This window comes from Zymoseptoria tritici, chromosome 1 (genome assembly GCF_000219625.1).
Source record: "Zymoseptoria tritici IPO323 chromosome 1, whole genome shotgun sequence".
In the NCBI taxonomy this organism is placed as follows: Eukaryota; Fungi; Ascomycota; class Dothideomycetes; order Mycosphaerellales; family Mycosphaerellaceae; genus Zymoseptoria; species Zymoseptoria tritici.
The window spans coordinates 381,870-403,504 of record NC_018218.1 but is presented as its reverse complement, the minus strand read 5'-3'; the positions used below and the strand labels follow the sequence as shown (position 1 = coordinate 403,504).

The following is a 21,635-nucleotide window of genomic DNA, read 5'->3' as shown; positions in this document are numbered from 1 at the left end:
TCCACACTCTACTGTCGACTGTTGAAAGTAGACGCATTGACGGCTGTCAGGAACACCGTCAAAGGGGAAGAAATTGATTTGGTGAATGTGTAAAGGACATGGCCAAGCGTGAAAGAAGGTCGGCATTTTGGGAGGCTTTCGTGTCAAGCTTTCCGTCAATTGCCGATGATCACTCTCACACCTCACCTTCTCATTGCCTTTCCCATCCGTTCCTGTATTCATTCCATCAACGCCAATTCGTACCCCCGTCCAGTTCGGCCGTCAACGGACGCTCCGGTCATTCATGACTGATGCGAAGACATAGTACTGTCGAGACTCCCGAGAGGCACACCCCTTGAACGATTCCCAAGCATTGCTGACGGCAACCATCGAAACGAGCGATCTTCCACGATGCGATAGCTCTACAATTGGACCCCCGCAGCGAGCACAAGATGTGAAGCGGCCGACGGAAGGGCGAAGGCTGCCTTTGAATATCCATGCCGGCGATGGTCAGCCCGACGTGCGCTGAGAAAGAGAAGGAGGTCGCAATGCTACGATGCTCGACGGGTCTGCGTCTTCAAATACACATCTGCCCAACCCGCTGTTCGCTAGTACGGCACAATTGGCACATCATGGCGGAGACTGGTCACATTGTAAGGTCCTTGTTGTCCTGAGCCAGAGCTGGCGCGCTCTCTTTCGTTTTATGCAGTATCTTCTCGTGAGCTCACTGAATATCTTGCTCACACTCTCTATTGCAGCAGCATGCCTTCTCCATCGCCTCTCGAACTTGTCGCCCTGGTATTGCCATGCTTTTGTTGAGCGCTGTGCTCTCTCTGCCTATCCTTACGAATGGACGAGATGTGTGCTGCCATCACTTCACGCCTCCATGCTCCTCATCCTCCGACTTCTTCCCGAATCTTGATCTCAATATCAACATGCTCGTGAAATACCATCGGCGGCATTCACGGGCGAGCCATTGGAAGGACGGCATCTGTGAGGCCTTGGTCAGCCGCGGAAGGATGCAAGTATGAAACATGCACCCCATCTTACTTCGGCCGTATGCTGCTGCTGTGCTAACTAGTGCGGCTTCGATGTGACGCAGGCTGGATGGTTGTAGGAGGTCCTGCGAACGGTGCGTGTTGTCAGTCAACTCTCCTGGGATCAACGCCTCGAACCCGACATACTCTCTTGCGCTGCGCGGATTGTTAATGGTATGGTTCCACGTCGATGTTGCTGGTTGCCGAGACCTGGTACGGTAGGTCGAGTGAAGGGCAGGAGTGTTGCTCATTGGCGTCGATGGTGAAGGTCGTTTGCCATTGTTGACGTTCCGTTGCGGCCTTGGCGTTCATGTCCGCCGCACTGCCTACAGCTTCATTTCTTCTCGTTTCAACTTCCTCTTTTCTTCTTCGGCCAGCTTACAAGCACGTATGTATCCCCATTGCTTTCCACGGCCGCCAGGGCATTGCTAACCAGCTTCTCATCGAAGAGAACATCACACACACATCGAGTACGTATTCCCTCATTCCCATCACCTCCTGAGCACTCCCAGTGGCGGCGGTGAGCTGCACTGCTCTGATTAATGCCACATCGATGAATCTGCCCACGCTGCGGGTGCATCTTTCGATGCTCCCATCCCAACTACGGTCACACCATTGCTTTGAAGGCCATCATGCTAACTCTCTGCTCAGAAACCGACATTCAAATCACCGCGTTGTAAGTCCTTCCCTACCACGCCTCTCCTCCACCTTTCACGGACGGCACTCCGCAGTGACCACGAGCTCCGGACCGTCCGCTTCGACTACATTGCATCAAAATCCAGTGCAGAGCAAGAGTGACATTGACGGATTTGCCTTCACAGTTTCCACCACCAAGGCCCGCAGAAACGTTTCTCTCTGTAAGTCTCTCAGTATCTGTGGCTCTTGCTTCGAATCCTTCTGCTCAAACAGCATTTCTACCTGTGAGAGCGAAGACTGACGTGTATCCCAGCCGCAACAACAACAACAACAACACCAGCAGCAGCAGCAATTGTAAGTCACCTCCTGTTCCTTTACATCCGACTCCCCTCTCCTTGCTTGCCTCGTTCTGGCGCTCTACCTACCCCTCGGAATGCATAGGACCTGATCAGCGCCGAGAGAGATCATTGCTGACCACATCTCCTACAATAGCTCCTCACCAACACCGACCTCGTATGTTCTCCCTGCTCTCTTCCCTGCTTCGAGCGACGGCAATGGGTCCTCGCTGTTCAGCTCGATCTCGTTCCGACCGGAGCATTGGCATTATTGGAGAGTCCTTGCTGATATATGTCAGATCAGCAACCTCTCCACCGCCGCCAACAGCACCGTAAGTAAACCCCTTACACCTTTCCCGAGCAGCATCGCACCTCTTCTCCTTCTCCCTACTTGCTCTCCGATCTTCTTGACCGAACCAAGCCACTCTCTTCGATCTCAGCCGCTCGAAGTCAATATCTGCCGCTGGGTGGTTTACGGAGAGGGAGGGCAGTGCTTCTCATTTCTTTCAATGCACCGAGACTCTCTTTTCTTCCTCATCTGCCTGAAAACAAGCTTCGCCTCGGAATGGCTCAAAGAGAGAGTGGTGCCTACCTCTATTGATTTCGAATGCATCAAGCCTTTCATTTCCTTTTCATCCGTCCGAACTCGATCTCCACATTCGAGTCGCTAACCAGTATATAGATGTGCGTGATCTTGTGGACGCGTTGCGGCCGCCGCTGGTGCGAGAACGCGGGCTACTTCACCAGCCCGGTCGTGCTCTCGGGGTGTGCGCTTCGTCAGCGCGGCACTCCGCACGACGCGTGCCCGGCGCACCGCGAGGTGCACGAGGAGGGGGACTGCCGCGCCTGCGTGGAGCGGCGCGAGCGTACGTGAACTTATCTTCCCTGTCCTTTTGTGGCCCTATCTAACTTTTAGATATAGTGGAGCACCTTCGTGTGCGGGCGGCGGCGGCTGCGGCTTTGCAGCGTGCCCTCGACGCCCAACTCGGGCAGTAGGGAGAGAGAGAGAGAGAGAGAGAGAGAGAGAGAGGGGGAGTGGCGCTCCAAAAACAAAGCCATCAAACATCACGCGGTGAGTCCTCTTCCCATCCTCCGATGCGCTCTCCATACCATTCAACCTATTCTCTGCCGTTGATTTACTGATTGTTCCTTCCAGACAGCACTGCGTTGGAGAGCGGCGGCGGCGGCGATTTGTTCTTTTTTTAGGATTTTAATAAAAAAATACCATCACACGATGAGGCATTGCCTCGCCCGGCCTGTTGGTCGCGGCAAAGTTCTCCTGCTGGTTCTTCGTTCTTTCCATGCTCTCTCCGTCGACTGTGCTGTTGATCTCGTTGCTGTTCTGCCGAACAGGACTTTCACGTTCGAGGTGAGCACTGAGTGTGTTTGTTTCCCACGGTCTGGCTTCGTTCTCCTGCTGATCTATCTCTACTCTAGGCAACTAACTGTGCTGCTAGTATCGTGGCTGTACTGTCAACTCGTGCCGATATCTCCGAATCAGCTTGTCCCATTCAGCTGAGATTTTGCTGCAAGACCATTACGTCGCGAGATATAACCTCGCCCAGATCGATGGCCATGGCAATTTTCTTCTGCTACTCTCTCGTCCGTCAACCCAGCTATACTGTCGGCCTCGTCACTGGACTGTCGAAAGCCACAGATACCTCGGAAGTGAGTCGATCTTTGTCGTCCGAATATGGTTGTTTCTCCTGCTGACCTTTCCCTTCGTGAACGGGTCTATCACAATTTGAGGCATGGCCCCGCCCGGCCCACAACTGTAGCAAGCTCTCCTGTCAATCTCCGCTCTGCGCCTACCGATTGTGCTGTTTATGTCGTTGCAGCCTTATCAAGTCTTGCCGATTCTTTCGAGCTCAGTCGGCCTATTCTTTCGAGAAGTGGCTGCTTCTCCTGCGGCTTTCTGCTCTCATTCTGCTGACTGTGGTAACAGTCTCGGTGCTGTTCTATCAGACCACGACGACGTCTCCGAGTGGGTCTTTTTTCTTGGAGATTTGCCGAAATCCTCTGGCTGGACCCTTTTCTTGAGCTGTTAACCACGGAACTGGCTTCCATCATGTACTGCCGACAAGCAGTGCTTAACCCAAGATGGGCTCCTTTCAATCTACGAACATGGCTGCTTCTCCTGCCCGCTTCCGATCCCTCCACATCGACTATGCGACTGGTATCGTTGCTGTACTACTGAGCACTGCTGGTCACTTTGAGGCAGGGCGTTTCTCACTTCATGTTCGCTGGAAATCCGGGTGATACAGTTTCATGGCCTCGAAATTATGACCCAACTTCAACTTGCGGACAGCCGTCTAGGTGTGCAGAGGCTACACCCGCCGCAGCTGCTACGATTACGACAAGCTAGACCAGCTGGTCCTCCTGCTGGACGGAAAAGCTGCGCAGACAACTTGGCTTGAATAGCGTGCACAAGCACAGTCGTGCGGGAAAGACGTCATGAAAAAGCGTGCTGAGTAGAAGTACAGCAACAGACGCCACGACAGCCGCTCAAAGACCAGCGAGATTGCGGAAAGCAGAACATATAGCTGCAAACCGGAGCTCTGTCATCACCCATCAACGAAGTTGCGCCCTCATAAGCGGTCGTGGGAGGGCGGACTATACTCACGTCACCAAATGTCTAGGGGGAGTACAGTCGGAGAGAACACTCGAGTTTCCCCGGGGCGTAGGATGCATCACGACTGCGTACTTTAAATCGAATTTAGACAAGCGAGCCGAAGTTGCGACACAGCGAGGCGACGAGCGATAGCAACGAGGGAAGTAAGTACTAGACCGAGCCTAAAGCGAGGTCGTACGTACAATACCCGAGCGCGTAAGGCATAGTCCCCTGCCCGCAGCGGCGAGCGCCTTAGTAGAACTATTTAGCCGCCGGAGGCTCTATTATAGAGGCGTATAAAGTTAAAGTTCGCCCGCAATTCGAGTGTTCTTTCTAACTATACTCCCCCGAGATATTTAGCTTACGTTATATAGCTCGTATAGCGGAGCTATCGATACTACGTACGTAGATGCTACTATACTTTAGGGAGGATAATTTATAGTATATACCGCTCTCTGTTAGCTTCTTTTAAAGCTATCCTATTACTAGTATAGTAGGTTAGTATATCGGAGTAGCTACTACTACCTATAATTCCGAGGTTGTACTAGGGATTTAAATTACTCGATTAGTCTACTTCTTCGTCTATAGGCTACGTAGTCCCTAGGTAAGGTTTGTCGGTAGCTACTCCGATATGCTAACCTACTATAGAGCGGTCCGATCTTAGCGTAAGAGTAACCTCTTAGTGCGGTCGTCTTCCCTATCGTGCTAGGTTAGAATCGTAGATTTAATTAGTAAGATCTTCGAAATATAGTATTTTTTATATATATAGCGGGTTAGTATATCGGAGTAGCTACTACTCTTTATAAGGCTAAGGGTATAGTAGGGACTCGGATTACTCGGTTAGTCTAATCCCTTATATATAGGCAACGTAACCTTAGATAAGGTCTAAGCGGTAGATACTCCGATGCGTTAATACGCTATAGTCGACTAGAGTATAGGATCCCCTCTACCCGACGAGTTTATAGTAGGATTCTAGCTCTATAGATATACTTCTACCGAGATAGTTATGCTAGGTCTATGCCGTCGGCGTATAAGTAAATATGCATAGGCCGAGACTACTTAATTATAAAATAAGGTATATTAGGTATATAGATATACTACGGTACCGCCGCACCGCCTAATATAACCTTATAGCCGACTATAGGATTAGGATACATCGCGCTAGGTAACCTAGATTACGCTATAATCGCCGACCGATATAACTTAGGCGCTCTAAGACTACGTCTATAATTATTCCTAGCTCCGGAGAGTAGGGAACGATCGAATGTCCTTCGAGCGAAATAGATTAGAGTCTAACGTCGCCTTATACCTTAATACTTCTTAATAAAACTTATTTTCGTATCTATTAACGTATAAGCATTTAATTATAAGTATTATCCCGGTCTAACTAAGAGGGCAATATTAAGGATCCGTAGTCCGCCGGTCTTTAGAATTAGGAAGCGGGTTTTTAAATATAAATGCTAGTCCGGACCGAAACGATAAGGACTATCTTATTTGTTAAGTAACAGTCGAAGGGAACCGCTACTACTAGGTAGATCTTTACGAGGCATTTATCCTTCGCCTTTATAGACAATCCTAGGCTACGGTAGAAGCGCGGAATTAGTATTAATAGGATGTTCCTTATAAAGACTACTTAGAAACGCTACTACTAACAAAATCGCCGCGCCCGTACGAACGTATTATTCTACAATTATCTCCGTTAGTTACCGGCGTATAGTCCGTAAGAATAAATCGAGAGGTATATTAACCCTCCTCTTCTACGTCTTTCCTACTAAGGCTTTATTAACTCGAAACCGCGAACCGTAACCTTTACGACTTCTACTAAGGACTAAGAATATATTAAGAATTATGTAGTTCTTATAGCTCGCTATCGCCCTTACTATAGTCGCGGCTGTATTAGCCGACGGCGTAAGTTATCCCTCTCTCCTATCTTACTTAGAGCTTATTACTAATAATAACGACACTTAGGTATACGACCCTACGATTACTAAGGATTGCCCTCGCGGCTGCTATAACTTCTAACCCGGTAATAATAACTACGTTCTAGGATAGAACTAGCTGCCCTACGTAGGAGTATATGTTACTATCTAATTCGACATACTACGTATGTGCCTACCTTACTAATACTTATTAAAGGGTTCGCTATATAAGAAGGCCGGCGCTTTATGTTACTTAGACACGTCCGACTATAAGTATACGAAGTACTATAGGGAGGTCTATAACCCGCCGGGCGACAAGTAATCTTAGTTATCTTATTAATGCGATAGATAGAGAGTAGCTTTACCTACGATACTCGGCTAAGCTAGACTTAATTTAAGTTCGCTTATAGCGAGTATTGTTAACGTAACTACGATATTAAATAGTAGTACAATCTTTTGCGCGGAAAATTAGCGAGCTATAATTTTAAGCCGCGCGGGCTAGGTAAGTAAATTTCGTTAATAGAGCTCTAGACTTTGTAATTTTAGCGAGCTAGCTCGATTACTCTCTTTAAATTAATTAATAGAATTTGTAATCGTCGGCGTAGTTCCGGACCTATATTAACTTATAAGCGTTCCGCATCCCTAGAGGGCCTAGACTATTAGATAAGTAGGGATCTAATTCTAGAATAAGTAGGTATTTAGCAAGCATAGGCTTAGGTAGGCCTAAAGTAGCTAACGTCCGGAAGTTCGGAAATTCTATTAGCGCAAAACTACAAAATCGCATTAGCGCAAAATGCCTTCTTTACTAAGAAATGCCCGCTTCGAAGGACAGCCTCTTTCTACGTAGGAAATAGCGTTTTACGACGTATACTATTCTTCTAAATGCTTAGAAATACGTCTAAGTATTCGATATCTAGATAGCTATCTTTCTTCGTTACTAAAGATACGCCCTAAAGAAGGTACGTTGTCGAAATCTCGAATACCGGACTTTAAAGAACTTCGAGCTTCGAGCGTCGAAATTTAGAGTTTATAACTAAGACTTTTGTCGATACTATAACTTTTAGTAAGATTTTTATATAGCAAAAATGCGGGTATATCGTAATAACTAAAATGCGAAAAATCGCTTAGTTCGTCGTTCTATATATTCTATCCTTACCCTATATAGCTATCGTATAGCCTAGGGATATATAAAGCTATATAGAGCCTTATAAAATACGACACTTCGAGGATATAGACATATTCCGCGCTAATTTAGAAATGTAGAAATGCGCTAATTTAATTTCCGAACTTCCGGACTTAGCCGCTTTAGCGCTTTGTTAGGCTTACGCCCTCGCGGACCTCTCCTTATTATTTATTTATTATAGTTATTTTCGAATAGTCTATAAGTATAGAAATAGAAAAGTATAAGTCCTTTCTACGTCTTACGATGTTTCTTATACTTCTAACCTACTCTCCTCGACTCTTCCTCTAATAGTATAATAACAATTATATAGATCTCTTATCTTGTAGCTCTCCTCGCTATAATTATAACTACGTTCGCCAACGGCGTAAGTCTACCCTCTCTAATCTTCGCTTAGTCGAGGTCCGATTACTAATAATAGCGACCCTTAGAGCTATAATACTAAATGTCTTAGGGGAGTATAGTTAGAAAGAATACTCGGATACTAGGTAACTAAGCGAAATTTTACGCTAAGCTAAAAAAGGAAGTTTTCCGACTAAAACGTAATACTAAAAAGATAAAGTCTTACTAACGCTAGTAGCCTTAGTAAAAGGGCTCTCTAGATCGCCTTAAACTAAGGACGCTAAAGGAGGTAGTTAATAGAAGGAGAAACGAATACTCGAGCCCCTTTACTAATCTACCCTTTCTACTACTAATAAATAAAGCAAAAGATAAAGTGTTAATATAGCTCTACTTCCGGGCTTTGCGCTAAGCCTAATCGGGAACTTTTCTATAACTTCCTAACTAGGTAGGAGCAAAAAATTCGTCGCCGGAGCGGAAGAGTCCCCTACCCCTTAGGCGATAGCTACTAGCTCTTAAACTAAACGTTACTATAAGGGCTAGTAAATAGAGGAGTAGCCTTTACTACTACTTAACTAAGAGGTATAGCTATATAATTAAAAGGAACAAAATAGTAATACTATATATAGCTGTACTACTACTAAAAACCCTCTAACAATAATAATACTACGATAATCCGCCTCCTTAAGGGGCGGGGGCTAGCTCCTTACCCTTACTATACTAGTAGTAGTGCCGCTAACGACGAGAACGATAATAAGGAGTAGAATCGCTTAATTATAGGTCTACGGTAGACGGTAGGGCTCCTAGCTATATATATATTATTACTACTACTACTACTATACTCTAATAATAATAATACTATAATAACCCGCCTCCTTAAGGAGCGGGTGCCGGCTCCTTACCCTTACTATACTAGTAGTAGTACCGCCGCACCTTCGACGAGAACGACGAGAAAGTTAAAGGAGTTCTTAGCGCTCTAATTAGCCGAGCGTTTAACCCCGGATTCGGCGTTTCTAGCTTCTGTACAAGTCGTTTACGCGAGTAATAGATCTACGGCCTCGTACTAGTAGCTACGCTTAAGATATATACCGTCTTCCGAGGGCGACGGATCGGTCTACCTCTACTAGTTACTAGAGGGGTCGACGATATAGGGGTAGTCTTAATAGGAGCTAGTATAGATTCCTTACTAAGATTAGTAGTAGCTACGCCCTTACCGCCTACCGGCGCTATACTAATACTACCCCGCCCTCTATCCCTCGCTCTACTAGCCCTTCTACTAGCCCTTCTACCGGCTCTCGCTCTACGAGCCCTTCTACCCCTTATTATTGCTATTACCGTTACCGTTGCTACTGCTACTAACGCCTTAGGCTCCCTTACCCTCTACTCTACGGCTAGTATTACTTCCTACGTTTAAGCCGCCGTTCGCTCTACTTATTAAGTAGTAGTCGCCGTTATCTCGGCGCTCGTTTAAAGCCGGCTACTAGCGTTATTATTACCCTTACGAGCCTTATAGACGTTATATTTATTCCTTAGAGCCTCGAATAGACGAGCTTACGGTAGGCTAGTAACGTTCGCTCTAAACTAAGTAGTAGGCAATCGACTTACTATAAACGCCTCGACATTGTCTATAAAGTAAGAGCCGCCTAATTTATATGCACCCTCGGTAAAGGCTAGTATACGCATAAACGCTACTTTAACTCGGTCTATAGCATTAATACGCTTTAGTAGCTATAGACTCTTAAACTCTATATCGTATATAGGGAGCTACTCCGGCTTCTATTTAATACGGCCGAGAGCTCTATTACGAGCAAACTAGCGTAAATAGTAGATGCTAGTAGGAATAGCAATCCTCTTAATAGTAGCCTTTAGTAATATATAACTATAAGGGGTACTAAACTGCTCGACTTTACTATAGTCCGTATAGTAATTACGGATCGGATATAGCACCTTATTATCCTCGCTGCGGCTAAGGTTTATGCAGTCGACATTACGCTTAATCTCGAGGGCGGTATACTAGCTCTTAAGGAGTCGCTCTACTAGCTATGCCGTTGCCTCCCCTATAAGCTCTACGAAGTAGCCTTAGTTATTAGCGGCAATAGCTTAAAGGGGTGTACCGGCGAGCGTATTAAATTCTAGTAGCTCTAGCTCGTTAAACACCTTATTAATATAGATAGTAATGCCCTTAACGCACTACTTTAGGTTAAACGTTAGATTCGTATAGCCCTTTATACTACGATTACTAACCTCTATACGCTACGTTAAGCTAGTACCGAGGTTTAGTAGATGCTTAATATAGTACGTTAATAGCCGCTCCTTTACGTCTAACTATATAGTCTAGAAGTAGATCTTGTCGTCGATCGTAAACAGTACGAGTATCTACTTTACGATCTCGTTAGTACCTTCTATAGTCTCTAACTTTAGCTATAGCTAGACGAGCCTAGTAAGGGTCTCCTTCTCCTCTCTTATATAGCTAGGCTTACGCGCACGGGCTAGTAGTAGTACTATTTCTGCTACTTCTAGCACTTCTACGGCTTAAGTAGAGGATTCGGTAGTATTAGCTAGGCCGGCGTAGCCTAGTTGTAAGTCTATAGCTATAGTTACTATTACTCGGAGTCGAGCCTTCGTAGCTACCGCTACGGCGGTAGCTCTACGTTTAGTACTAAGGTTAATGCGCTTAGTAATATTAGCGGCGGCGTACTATTAGTAATATTACTAGATTACTATACTAAATAGTATATCCGGAATAGCGGCGGTTAGCCCCTTACCGCGGTTAGAGATAATAACCTTTAGCATTCGTACACCCTTAAGATAGTTATTAGTAACAATAGTAAGTATAAAGTACTAGCTCTCGGCGCTTTCGCTCTTTATTAAACTATATACTATAGGAAACCCCCTTCTAGTGTTAGTAACGCTAGTTATTATACTAAGGAGTAGATTACTACGCTCTATATTAAAGGTAGCGTCTACTTATATAGAGAAGTCTAGCAATGTGAGGGACTGGCGCCCTTTCTATGACACGTGGCGCAACCCCGTGCTTTGTCTTGGCAGCCTACATCCTTTTCTGCGCTTACCGCGAGGTTTTGGGCTGCTTCCTTATCGAACTTGCTGTATCCAACACAGACTCTGAACTCTCGTGTATCGGCGCAACCCCGTGCTTTGTCTTGGCAGCCCACATCCTTTTCTGCGCTTACCGCGAGGTTTTGGGCTGCTTCCTTATCGAACTTGCTGTATCCAACACAGACTCTGAACTCTCGTGTATACATTGTTCACCCGTGACAAGCAAGAAGCGCCTTACGAATACCTCTTACCTTAGCATCTAATATACTACTTACTCGAGTAACGCCCTTAACGCTATACTAGTCTATAGCTTATATTTATATAACTAGCGGGCTTTATAGCAGAAGCCTAGCTCGACTAGTACACTAAGTAGGGCGTTAATAACCGTCTCTAAATCGCCGCTACCCTACTTCGTAACTCCGTTCGTAAGGTTGTAATACTTCTTACGATTAAGCTATATTGTTTGTTTGTTTGTTTGTTTGTTCCATTTACGTCCTTTCGGAGTCCAAGACTATGTAGGACGGCTTTGCCATAAAGGCAAAGCAGTAGATCTATTTACAATTAAATTCTTTCGGTATTCTTTGACCTTAGGGGAAACCCCGTGCCTAAGGCAGGACCTGCAAGCAGAATCTGCCGAAGGACTTTAAAACAGCGCAAGACAAAGGAAATCAAACGAGTGTCGTTGTCTGCAGCCGGGGCTGCAGAATTTTCGCGCCAAGCTTTTGCAGAATTTTCAGCGGATCCTTCCGCTTTGTACACACGCTGCGAATTCGAAAGAGATGTAGCGTAAGGCGATGCAGCGCAAAGGCGCAAAAGCAGCTGTCTAACTCGCTGCCTTCTCTTGTCCTTAATATGCCTTTGTAGAACTATATACCGCCTTCTAGCGTATATAGCTACGCAGGTTAATTGCAGAGTTGTAGATTCTACCGAGTTCTAGCTCTTTAAAGTATATATATACTTCCTTTAAGGGCGACAAAGTCTCTAGAGAAGGGATATGCGATTTTAATTCGGATTTCGAGGAGGTGCGCGTATAGGGCAGAGTAGACTGCTTCTTTCTTCTTCTCGTTCGTAGCGTAGAGGGCTATTCGTTCGAATCGTGCTGTTGTTCTGTTATAGCTCGTGTTTCGAGGCGGATTTCGAGAAGGATTTCGGGCGGATTCGAGAGGTTTTCGAGGAGGTTTCTTCTAGACTGTCTTAGTTTCCCTTCTAAGGAAGGTACTTACGACGGCCACCGCGTAAAGGTGCAGTCTGTTCGGCCGTCACGATTAAGCTATAGATTCTTCGTAGAGAGCTAGCAATAAGCGGTCTTATAGGACTCGCCGGTAAGTCGTAGTTAAGCGGCTAATGCGAGGCCCTCGTAGTAGCTAGGCAATCGCCCTTAGTGCACTATATAGACTGTTAGTAAGGGGGCGACTTTATAGTAATAGCTAAGGTAGTAGATAGTAAGAATCTACCTCTTAACTTCCGCGTCTTACCTTATACGCTTAAAGGATAACCGACAAGACTACTTATAATAGCGAGCGCGAATATACTTCGTAGCGCGGGCTCGTAGGTAGCGGTATTCGTCGTCGCTATCGTTTATAGCTTCCTTAAACTCCCTATTATTACGTATAGCGTCGCTGTAGTAGATATAGTAATATAGCTTACGTTGCGCTATACTTAAGGTATAGACGACTACGAAGCCTATTATAAAGGTATAGTCTTAGAGGCGTAAGTAGTAGTATTCGGCATCCTTATATACCTTACCGTTACGTAGATACTCGAAGTAGCTAGGGTCTATAGCCTATATAAACGACTCGACCCTCTTACGCTACTCTTAAGTAAGTAATAGATAAGGTTGCTAAGTAGCCCTTAGAAATAGAGGTAGCTATAGTACGGTTATAACGTCCGGTATAGACACCTTACTCGTCTTGTTGCCCTTATAGATTACTTACTATAGAGCCTATACTATAGACACTAGATGCTCCGGTAGTCGTAAGGGCGGCGGTAGAGCTAGTAAGTCGCTTAGCAAGTTAATAGCATTAAAGGCTCTACTACTATAATTACGTAGAGCCGGTAGAGCGCTCGGTAGTAGACCTATAAGGACGCTAGTAGATAGCGTGTCGCCGAGGAAGTCCTTACTAAGTAAGTCGTTAAGGTAGTCGTCCTAAGTAGTACGTAGTATACTATAGTTACGGTAGAAGTCCGATAGGGAAGGTAAATCTACTATAGATAAGTCGCTAATATCGTCTATTTTAGTAGTTAAGGGCTAAAAACTAGCGGTGAATTTAGTAAAGTTATAGTAGGCTTAAAACACGGCCGATTTAGATAATTCCTTTTTTAACGTAAAGCTCGTAATACGCTCTATAGGTCCTAATATCGCTTTACTTAATGTCGATAGTGTAGTAATACATTAAGTAGTATATAAAGGTAGAAGAGCGGTAAGATAAAGTCGGATTTCTAAGTCTTAGCATATATACGAGCTATACGAGTTTATCCGAGTATTCTTTCTAACTATACTCCCCTAAGACATTTAGGCTATAATACCGCTACGCTCGAAAAGCCCTACGGCCTCTACTACTTTAATTAGTATAACCCTAAAGGAATAGACTATACTCTACCCTATACTCCGGTATGTACTGTTACTATTCTCGAAGAGTAGTAAATCGAATATAGCGTAATGTGTAGACCTTACTAACTCGTAGAAGGCTTCGCCGTATAAGATTTTTAACGCTAGGTGCTATATAACTCTAGGAGACTCTTCGACCGCGGACTACTATCGTTAGTATAATTAAGGTGAATAATAGTTAATTACGGTAGTCTTACGGACCTACGCGGTATTTAGTCCCTTTAGTTCTACAATTAAGTAGTATATCCCTTATAGACGAGGTTGTTCGTAAATAACAATCCCTAATAATACGAAAGCGAAGTATCTATAAGGAGAATAATAGAATAGAACAATCTAGCTAATTTTCTATAGGTAAAAGTAATTACTCCCGCGTAGATTAACTCCCGGCATAGATAACCGGACAAGCGAGCCGAAGTTGCGATATAGCGAGGCAACGAGCGTTAGCAATAAGGGAAGTAAGTGACGGCCGAACAGACTGCACCTTTACGCGGTGGCCGTCGTAAGTACCTTCCTTAGAAGGGAAACTAAGATAGTCTAGAAGAAACCTCCTCGAAAACCTCTCGAATCCGCCCGAAATCCTTCTCGAAATCCGCCTCGAAATACGAGCTATAATAGAATAATAGCACGATTCGAACGAATAGCCCTTTACGCTACGAACGAGAAGAAGAAAGAAGTAGTCTACTCTGCCCTATACGCGTACCTCCTCGAAATCCGAATCGAAATTGTATGTCCCTTCTCTAGAGACTTCGTCGCCCTCGAAGGAAGTATATATACACTTTAAAGAGCTAGAACTCGGTAGAATCTACAACTCTGCGATTAACCTACGTAGCTATATACGCTAGAAGGCGGCATATAGTTCTATAAAGGCATATTAAGGACAAGAGAAGGCAGCGAGTTAGACAGCTGCTTTTTGCGCCTTTGCGCTATATCGCCTTACGCTACATCTCTTTCGAATTCGCAGCATATATGCGAAGCGGAAGGATCCGCTGAAAATTCTGCAAAAGCTTGGCGCGAAAATTCTGCAGCCTTGGGCTGCAACACTCGTTTAATTTCCTTTGTCTCGCATTTGTTTAAAGTCCTTTAGCATTGCCTTAGGCACAGGGTCTCCCCTAAGGTTAAAGAATACCGAAAAATCTAATTGTAACTAGATCTACTGCTTTGCCTTTATGGCAAAGCCGTCCTATATAGTCTTAGACTCCGAAAGGACGTAAATGGAACAAACAAACAAACAAACAACAAGGGAAGTAAGTACTAGACCGAGCCTAAAGCGAGGTCGTACGTACGATACCCGAGCGCGTGAGGCATAGGCTCGTTTAAAAGGTTAGCAAAACTATTTAGGCGCCGCAGGCTCTATTACAAAGGCTAGTTTTGGTAGGAGTAGCAGTTAGCCGGATGTTCTTTTATTCTGTTCTCCTTGTAGACACTTCGATACGAAAGCCCTCCACTTCCTCGTTTTTCTACCCAGTTTCTTGCACTTCTTAACCGCAAATAGCAGACCACACCCAATCAACAAGGACCCTACTCGGAGAGACGGTGTCGAGCTAAATGTGCGAAAAAGGTGAATTGGAATTGTGAGTCTAGAGCGAGCGGACGTCTCAATTTTGACCCATCCCGCCCTGAAATCCATTTGCCTAGTCTGACCGCGAATCGTCTGCTGTATTCCTTGTCAGAGCTGAGACGATCAGTCTCCTGACATCCAAGCATCTAATACTCTCTGATTCGTTGGAGAAAGTAGACTACCCAGCCCACACAGCTCATCGTCGCCCCCTGGATCACCCTTTCCGACAATATTCCACCTTCGAGTTCGCAGACTCCACATACTCTCCAACAGCGGACTCAGATCAACAAGCCCGCAAGCCTGCCAATGAGATCCTCCTCGATCACAGCCACATCCCCCTCCCCATTGACTTTCGCGGTGTAGAACCCGCAAGTCCCAGTAGCACACACAAAGTGCAGTTTGCGTCCCTTGGCTTTGCCGGCGAGCTGGAGACGGCTTGGTTTCTCGCAGTCGCATGGCTGGTGGTTTGCGCTGGTGCCGCGGCGATCGTCGAAAGTGACGAAGCGCTCACAGGGAAGGCATTTGAGGTATGGACGACCGGCGTTGCCGTTGCGGTTGGAGGTCTTGGTGATGAGTCTGGTGAGGTCGTCGTTGTGGGCGCCGCAGCGGGAGCAGTTTGGCTCGGCTGGGCCGGCGGGGAGGTTGATCGAGACCATTTTTGATTGACGGTCAAGATGCGAAGTGGGTCTTGGTGTGAAGGGGACAGGGTCGTGCTTGGCCCTGATGTTTGGTATTTGGTATTTGGTTGGTGGGTGGTTGGGAGGAGAGAGATGGAGGGAAGAGAGGAGTTGGGGTGATTTTATAGGCGAAGAAGTAGCTGCGCAAATCAGCGGAAACATAATTCTGTTGGCACTCTCTGGCTGGAAATGACGAGAATCGACGTAGAAAGGTGATTGCTGGGGTTTGGTAATCATTGAATAAAGAAATGATGAGACATGAGCCGTAGACGTGCGGTGGACTAGAAACAGCGGAAGCCGGATTATTGGCAGTGCTTCCACGGGAAGCTGCAGAGATTAGACACATCAGCCAAAATCTTACCAATGATCAGCCCGCCTGAACAGAACATCGGCCGCATCGTAGATTGTTTGCTGCCGTTAGCGCTTTCCCATCTTCACTCAGGCAGAATCAAGATCCAGTACACACATGCGCTGGCTTTGGCAGCCTGCCTGATCAAGTCCCTTCCCGTCAGACCATGAGCTCTCGCTGTAAAAGGCTCGGTCTCACTTCATGGAGGCGAATCGTGCCATTCCAGAGAATGACATCGCCCAGAGCTGCGTGAAGTTAAGTTCCGGATCGAGACTGAGGCCTTGAGGTTTCCGGGACCAGCCTGTCATTGGTATTGCCTCGTGGACATTGGCGCAGTATCCGGGTGATGAAAGTCGGCCGTGTAGACTCCCTTTCTTCTGTTGCAGCTCGCTTCATTGGGACGATCAAGCTCCGGACCAATACATGCGATGTTCGAGACATGCAGACGCCTCGATCGCAGGCGTAGTTGCATCGAGAAATTGATGGGATCCTTGGATGTTTCGCATGGGCTGCGCCGAAGGGGTTATTGGCTGGAATAAATGGTCGGTCGATCGGATGAACCAGAGGTGTCGTAAGCGCATTGAGGAGGTCCTTCTTTTTCGACCACGACCCTCAAGCCGCTATGCTTTCATTGCCGAGCTGCGGTTGTTTCACGCCTGTTTTTGTTTGCTCTGGCGATTTGTCGTCTCCTGACCAAGCCGCGCGATCAATCTGGCCATGCTACATCTTCTCCAATGCACAGTTGTCTCGTTGAGATAGCCTTCTCGCTCATTGGTTTAGGGAGAAGGATAACTGCGCACCGAGCTCGAAATCGCTCGATCTGCATTGCTCTCCGTTCTTGCAGAGCACCTCGTCCTGACTTCGCCGTCTCAATTCTCAAATGCTTCTGACTTCAACCTTCCAACTTCCTCGGCGTGGAACCCAGAGTCCCTCTTCTCCAGTGCCTTGGTAAAGACGTCCGCAGCGGCAGCGACGTCTCCCGATTTGATGGGTGGCCCGGCGACTTATTCTCGAGTGTAGCAACATTGCACCCGGAAGTGTGTTTCGTCCATTCATGCATTTCCCGGCTTGCTAGCGATCCTGACATTGCTCTAGAGTGGGAATTTGGTGCGTAAATGTTTCCGAGAGCGTCCGAGGGGTTCGAGCAATAGCGGACGTACACTGCTTCTCGCCCGACGCAGCGTAGCGCAGTGTATCCGCACTCATCGGTTTGGAAATGGAATTATACTCTAGCAGCATTCCAAGAAGCGTCCAATAGCTCGAATCCTGCACTTCAGCTCACCTCGACTCCTCGATTGATTGAACCGGGTTTTAGACCGGCAAATGGCGTCGCCACCGAGTCGTTTGCGCGTTGAGGACATCCGCGAGGGGGGAGATATCTCGAATCGAAACCGCCAAGGATTCGTTCTCGAAATCTTCCGCACTAGACGTTTCGCAGCATCGACTCAATACTCTCGTGTGCAGCATCAGCACAGGATCCAGCTCTCAGAAGTCTCCGCGAGAACAATAGTCTGGATCTTCAAAAGCCATTCGATATGGGCAATGCATCGAGAGGAGCCTTGGATTCATAGCGGTGGACTTGGAATGCCAGGACCGTGAGGGAGAAATTTTTGAAACGTTGGTCGCTGCAGACAGTCTTTGTGGGATGTTCCGAGAAACTACTATTCGATTCGGAGGAAACTTAGCAGGTCCGGACTGTAGAACGACGCCGGGAGGAAAGGGCTTTTGTGAGGCTGGAGGCTGCTGAGGTTCCAGAACCTAGAGCAAGAAGTCAATGTGCTCGGGTTTTTGTTGGCAGCATACATACCTTGCGTCCTTGGAGAAGGGGATGGGTGGATCACACTGTTTCGATTCGTCTATCGTCACTGGCGTTCAACTTCCGATCACTTTCGTCTGACAGCTTCGCTGGGTATCATCGCTTCCTCCCCTCCCTTCATCACCACCCCATCTCGCTGCTCCTCAGAACCAAGCCAGCGTCCACAGCGCCGGCAAATTCGGCCACCGTTCCTGCCACTCCGCGAGCACATCCGGTACCCTCTCATCAAACCCACTCCTCCCTTCTCCATTCTCGAATCCCCTCCCTCCGCCCTTGACATAAGCCTCCCTCTCCTCCACCGCAACCTCATTCAACTTATCCGCCAGTTCCAAAATCGCCCGCCCGCCCACCAGCGCTTCCTCGTGATTATCCTTGATGTCCACATTGAACACATGAACAGGTCTGTTCAGCGGACTCCCACGAGTAAGCAGATCGTCGACGACCGCATCCCAACATCGCTCCTCACACGTGATGACCACATCCACCGTCCCCGCCTCTGTTCCCTTTGCGCCTTTATCGTCCCCCCATTCCGTCTTGGGCTCTCCGCTTCCACCGCCAGGCCCATCCGAGGCAGCTGCAATCACCCGTGGTCCTACCCGAGGTACGCCGACCCGCCAATCCTGCCACCTCTCCGGTCCGAATTTGACGTTTTTATTGCGTTCGAGCATGGGTAGGATTCCGTTGGCGGAGTAGAGGCGTCGGTCTTTGGAGGCGAGTTCGTCGTACATGGAGGCGTAGGAGGTCGAGTTGAAATTGTAGACGTTGGGTTGAGAGATGGAGGGGCCGGGGAGGCGGACGAGGGACCCCGTGCCGAAGGAGATGGTGGGGTAGGGGGTTGGTTGGGCGGTGGTGAGGCGAAGGTGGGCTTCCATTGAGCTGGGAATGTGTCAGCTGAAGGTTCTGCTTATAGTGTATGCACATGATTTTACCGATTATTGTTGCTCGCGCAGACGGTACAGAATTTCAGCTTGAAGCTGTCGCTGGGATTTTGTGTCTCTTCATTGCTCTGTGATTGTCCATTCGTCTTCTCTTCTTGTTGTGGTTGTTGTGTCTCTGATACATCATCGTCGGCGCCGTCTAATCCCATGTTCGCTGATGCTCTCCCTTCTTCAGGCGGAGGCGGAGGAGGCGGAGGAGGTCTTCTTCGCGGATCGGAGGCCATGTTTTTGTGCTGTTTGTGGTAGTGGAGCACGAGTGCGTTGGAGGAGGCGCCGACGCTTGGATCGTGTGTATTCTGTCAAGAGCAGGTAGAAGTTCAATGGCGTCGACGAGGTGCATCAGTTGTGATGTTATTGACACGAAGTCGCGATCTTGAAAGTCGCGAATCTGAAGCTCAAGGCGGAGCTGAGTCCGACGCCCATGCTAGCGTCGTGCGTGCTTAGGTAGAATCTGGTGAAGCAAGCTTCAAGCCAAATTAACATGTGACAACAGACTAGACACAATCCAACGGGAATGATAAGCCGCAGTGAAGGGACTAAAAGGTAGGAGCAGAGTACCTATATAGGTCCTTGGAGCAGACTGTGCTCGTTGTCAATACTTCATAGGCTTATAAACATGCTCAGCGTGTAAGGAGATGTCGAAACGATAGCACATTGTCCGTTTATATCTGTTCCGAATGCGTGCATGTCCAAGCTGGAAGAGCTGCAAGGTAGTCGTCTACTTCACGACAGACACGACCGAGCCAGACCGAGGACAGACATCCAATAAACGACCAATGCTGAACCAAGTCCACTCTCTTCCGCGCCGTGGTTCAGAAGGTTGCAACCTTGCTCCTCAGACGCTCGATGCCTTTGCCTATTCGTGCTGTTCGATCTCAAGTCGGACGACACACACGGAGGCTCCTCCTTCGAATACACCAAGACCATATCCATAGCCTCTCCCAAGCATTCGTTGCATTCGTGATCTCATGATATCTTCATGTTCCATCCGGATTTCGATCCCCAGATCCATCGTTCACTCAGTCATGTCCTATTGTGTAGGTCCAAGCGTGCTCTCTCGCAGAGTCCACTGTCCAAGAACCCTCTCTCTCAGAGATCCTGTCCCCAAGACTCCTCTCACTCACTCAACTTATGCGTCGGACACTCCCCCTCACACCCAGGCTGACTCGTCCACCACCCCCGGACACACCTCCGATGAAATTTACACAAACATTCCATCCTCGCCAACACCTCTCCTTCCTCGAAATCCTCCAAGCAAATCGTACACTCCTGCGCTCCACCCTCAGGATCCACACAGTCCTTTTCCGTCGCATGATATATCGCCATTCCTCTCGGGCGGAAGCGGGGTGGAGTTGCATTCGGCGGCGCAGGACCGGGGAGATGGGAGGGTGGGGAGGCGGGTGAGGGTGCGGGGAGGGAGTTGGACATGGAGGGGTTGAAGCGTGTGGAGATGCAGTGTTGGATGTGGGTTTCGCGGAGAGTGGGGATGGGAGGCAGTTCGGTGCCGCAGACGGGGCATTCGTCTTCTTCGCGGATTTGGCGACGGGGTGGTGGCTGAGGTGCTATAGGGTGGGAAGAGGGAGAGGGTCGATTCAGGCTGTTACCGTCGATGCTGGTGCGGTAGCGATGTGCGGGTCGTGGAGCTGCTGCCGCGGGTACGTAGGACGAGGAGGAAGGTATCACGCGGGAGGTTTGTGATGGTTGGTGGGTGTGTGATCGGTTTCGTTGGTGCGGAGGAGGTGGTAGTATTGGCCTATATCTTTGTGGCTGGTCTCTTGCACTGTCGCCTCGTCCTGCCTCCACTCTCTCATTCAAAGCTCTTATCGCGTAAGCGGCCGCCGCTGTCACGACCTCTTCGGCTCTCTGCGATCCAGCAGCTACCGCCGGTGTCCACGGATCTGGCACACACGGGTTGCAGACTCTGACGACCTCGCCTCCTCCCAGTGCGGGGTTCTCATGTCCATTCGGCGACTGTGATTGGCCTTCTGGTGTGACAATGTACTGCCGTGGAATTGTGATGCGATGTGGAGAGCAGGCCGAGCATACCACTCGTCCACACTTTCGACAATGATGCTTGCGTGTGAAGAGTCCGAATATGGTGTGGCATACTGGACAGCTGACCACATTCCCGTCGGGTTGCCATTCGGGGCGAGGAGAGGTCGGGGTATTTGTGGTCGTGGTCATGGTGTTGGTGTGAGAGTTGTGGCGGCGGCGTGGATCGAGGGGAAGAGGAAGAGGATTGGGAGGGTCTTGCTCGATGCTGAAATGGATCGGTCGGGTAGCGAGAGATGAGAAGGACGGTCGTGGAGCTCGCGGCGGACGAGGCGGAGTGGTGAGATCGATGGCTGTGGCGCGAGTGGATCCTCCTGTGTGCTGCTGAGTGGTAGATATACTGTCGGTTTGGTCGTCGTCGAGTCGTCGTCGTTTGTTCATAGCGATGTTGAGCGAATGGAGGGTTGATGGAGGAGGACGATAGCAAGAGGAGGAAGAAGGAGGTCTGAGATACGGGTCCCAAGAGATAACGTTCAAGTCGGAGCTGGTCGCGTGCGCGCTTTCACTGTCGTGTTACCGTGTCTCGTCTCTCTCGCAGTCTTGA

The 21,635-nt window shown here is 48.0% G+C and overlaps 5 protein-coding genes across 5 annotated transcripts; 1 reads left to right on the top strand and 4 right to left on the bottom strand.

Annotated features, from left to right (window-relative positions):
• Positions 1–1,326: 1,326 nt before the first annotated feature.
• MYCGRDRAFT_88661 (uncharacterized protein) lies at positions 1,327–2,983 on the top strand (the record flags this gene model as incomplete). Its single annotated transcript, XM_003857723.1, has 8 exons — positions 1,327–1,404; positions 1,668–1,692; positions 1,799–1,873; positions 1,966–2,006; positions 2,145–2,165; positions 2,287–2,319; positions 2,670–2,853; positions 2,910–2,983. The coding sequence occupies 8 exons, from the start codon at positions 1,327–1,329 to the stop codon at positions 2,981–2,983; spliced, it is 531 nt and encodes a 176-aa protein (XP_003857771.1).
• Positions 2,984–15,395: 12,412 nt separating this feature from the next.
• On the bottom strand, positions 15,396–15,915 carry MYCGRDRAFT_106756 (uncharacterized protein; the record flags this gene model as incomplete). The annotated part of the gene is made up of 1 exon (XM_003855822.1): positions 15,396–15,915. One exon carries the CDS (start codon positions 15,913–15,915, stop codon positions 15,538–15,540), a length of 378 nt encoding a protein of 125 aa, XP_003855870.1.
• Positions 15,916–18,244: 2,329 nt separating this feature from the next.
• On the bottom strand, positions 18,245–19,188 carry MYCGRDRAFT_35093 (uncharacterized protein; the record flags this gene model as incomplete). Its single annotated transcript, XM_003855821.1, has 3 exons — positions 18,245–18,634; positions 18,698–18,977; positions 19,031–19,188. 3 exons carry the CDS (start codon positions 19,186–19,188, stop codon positions 18,245–18,247), a joined length of 828 nt encoding a protein of 275 aa, XP_003855869.1.
• Positions 19,189–19,658: 470 nt separating this feature from the next.
• Positions 19,659–20,594, bottom strand: MYCGRDRAFT_101995 (uncharacterized protein; the record flags this gene model as incomplete). The annotated part of the gene is made up of 1 exon (XM_003855820.1): positions 19,659–20,594. The coding sequence occupies one exon, from the start codon at positions 20,465–20,467 to the stop codon at positions 20,156–20,158; it is 312 nt and encodes a 103-aa protein (XP_003855868.1).
• Positions 20,595–21,043: 449 nt separating this feature from the next.
• Positions 21,044–21,199, bottom strand: MYCGRDRAFT_31161 (uncharacterized protein; the record flags this gene model as incomplete). Its single annotated transcript, XM_003855819.1, has 1 exon — positions 21,044–21,199. A coding segment is annotated over one exon (156 nt), but the record flags the coding sequence as incomplete, so codon positions are not given.
• Positions 21,200–21,635: the final 436 nt, after the last annotated feature.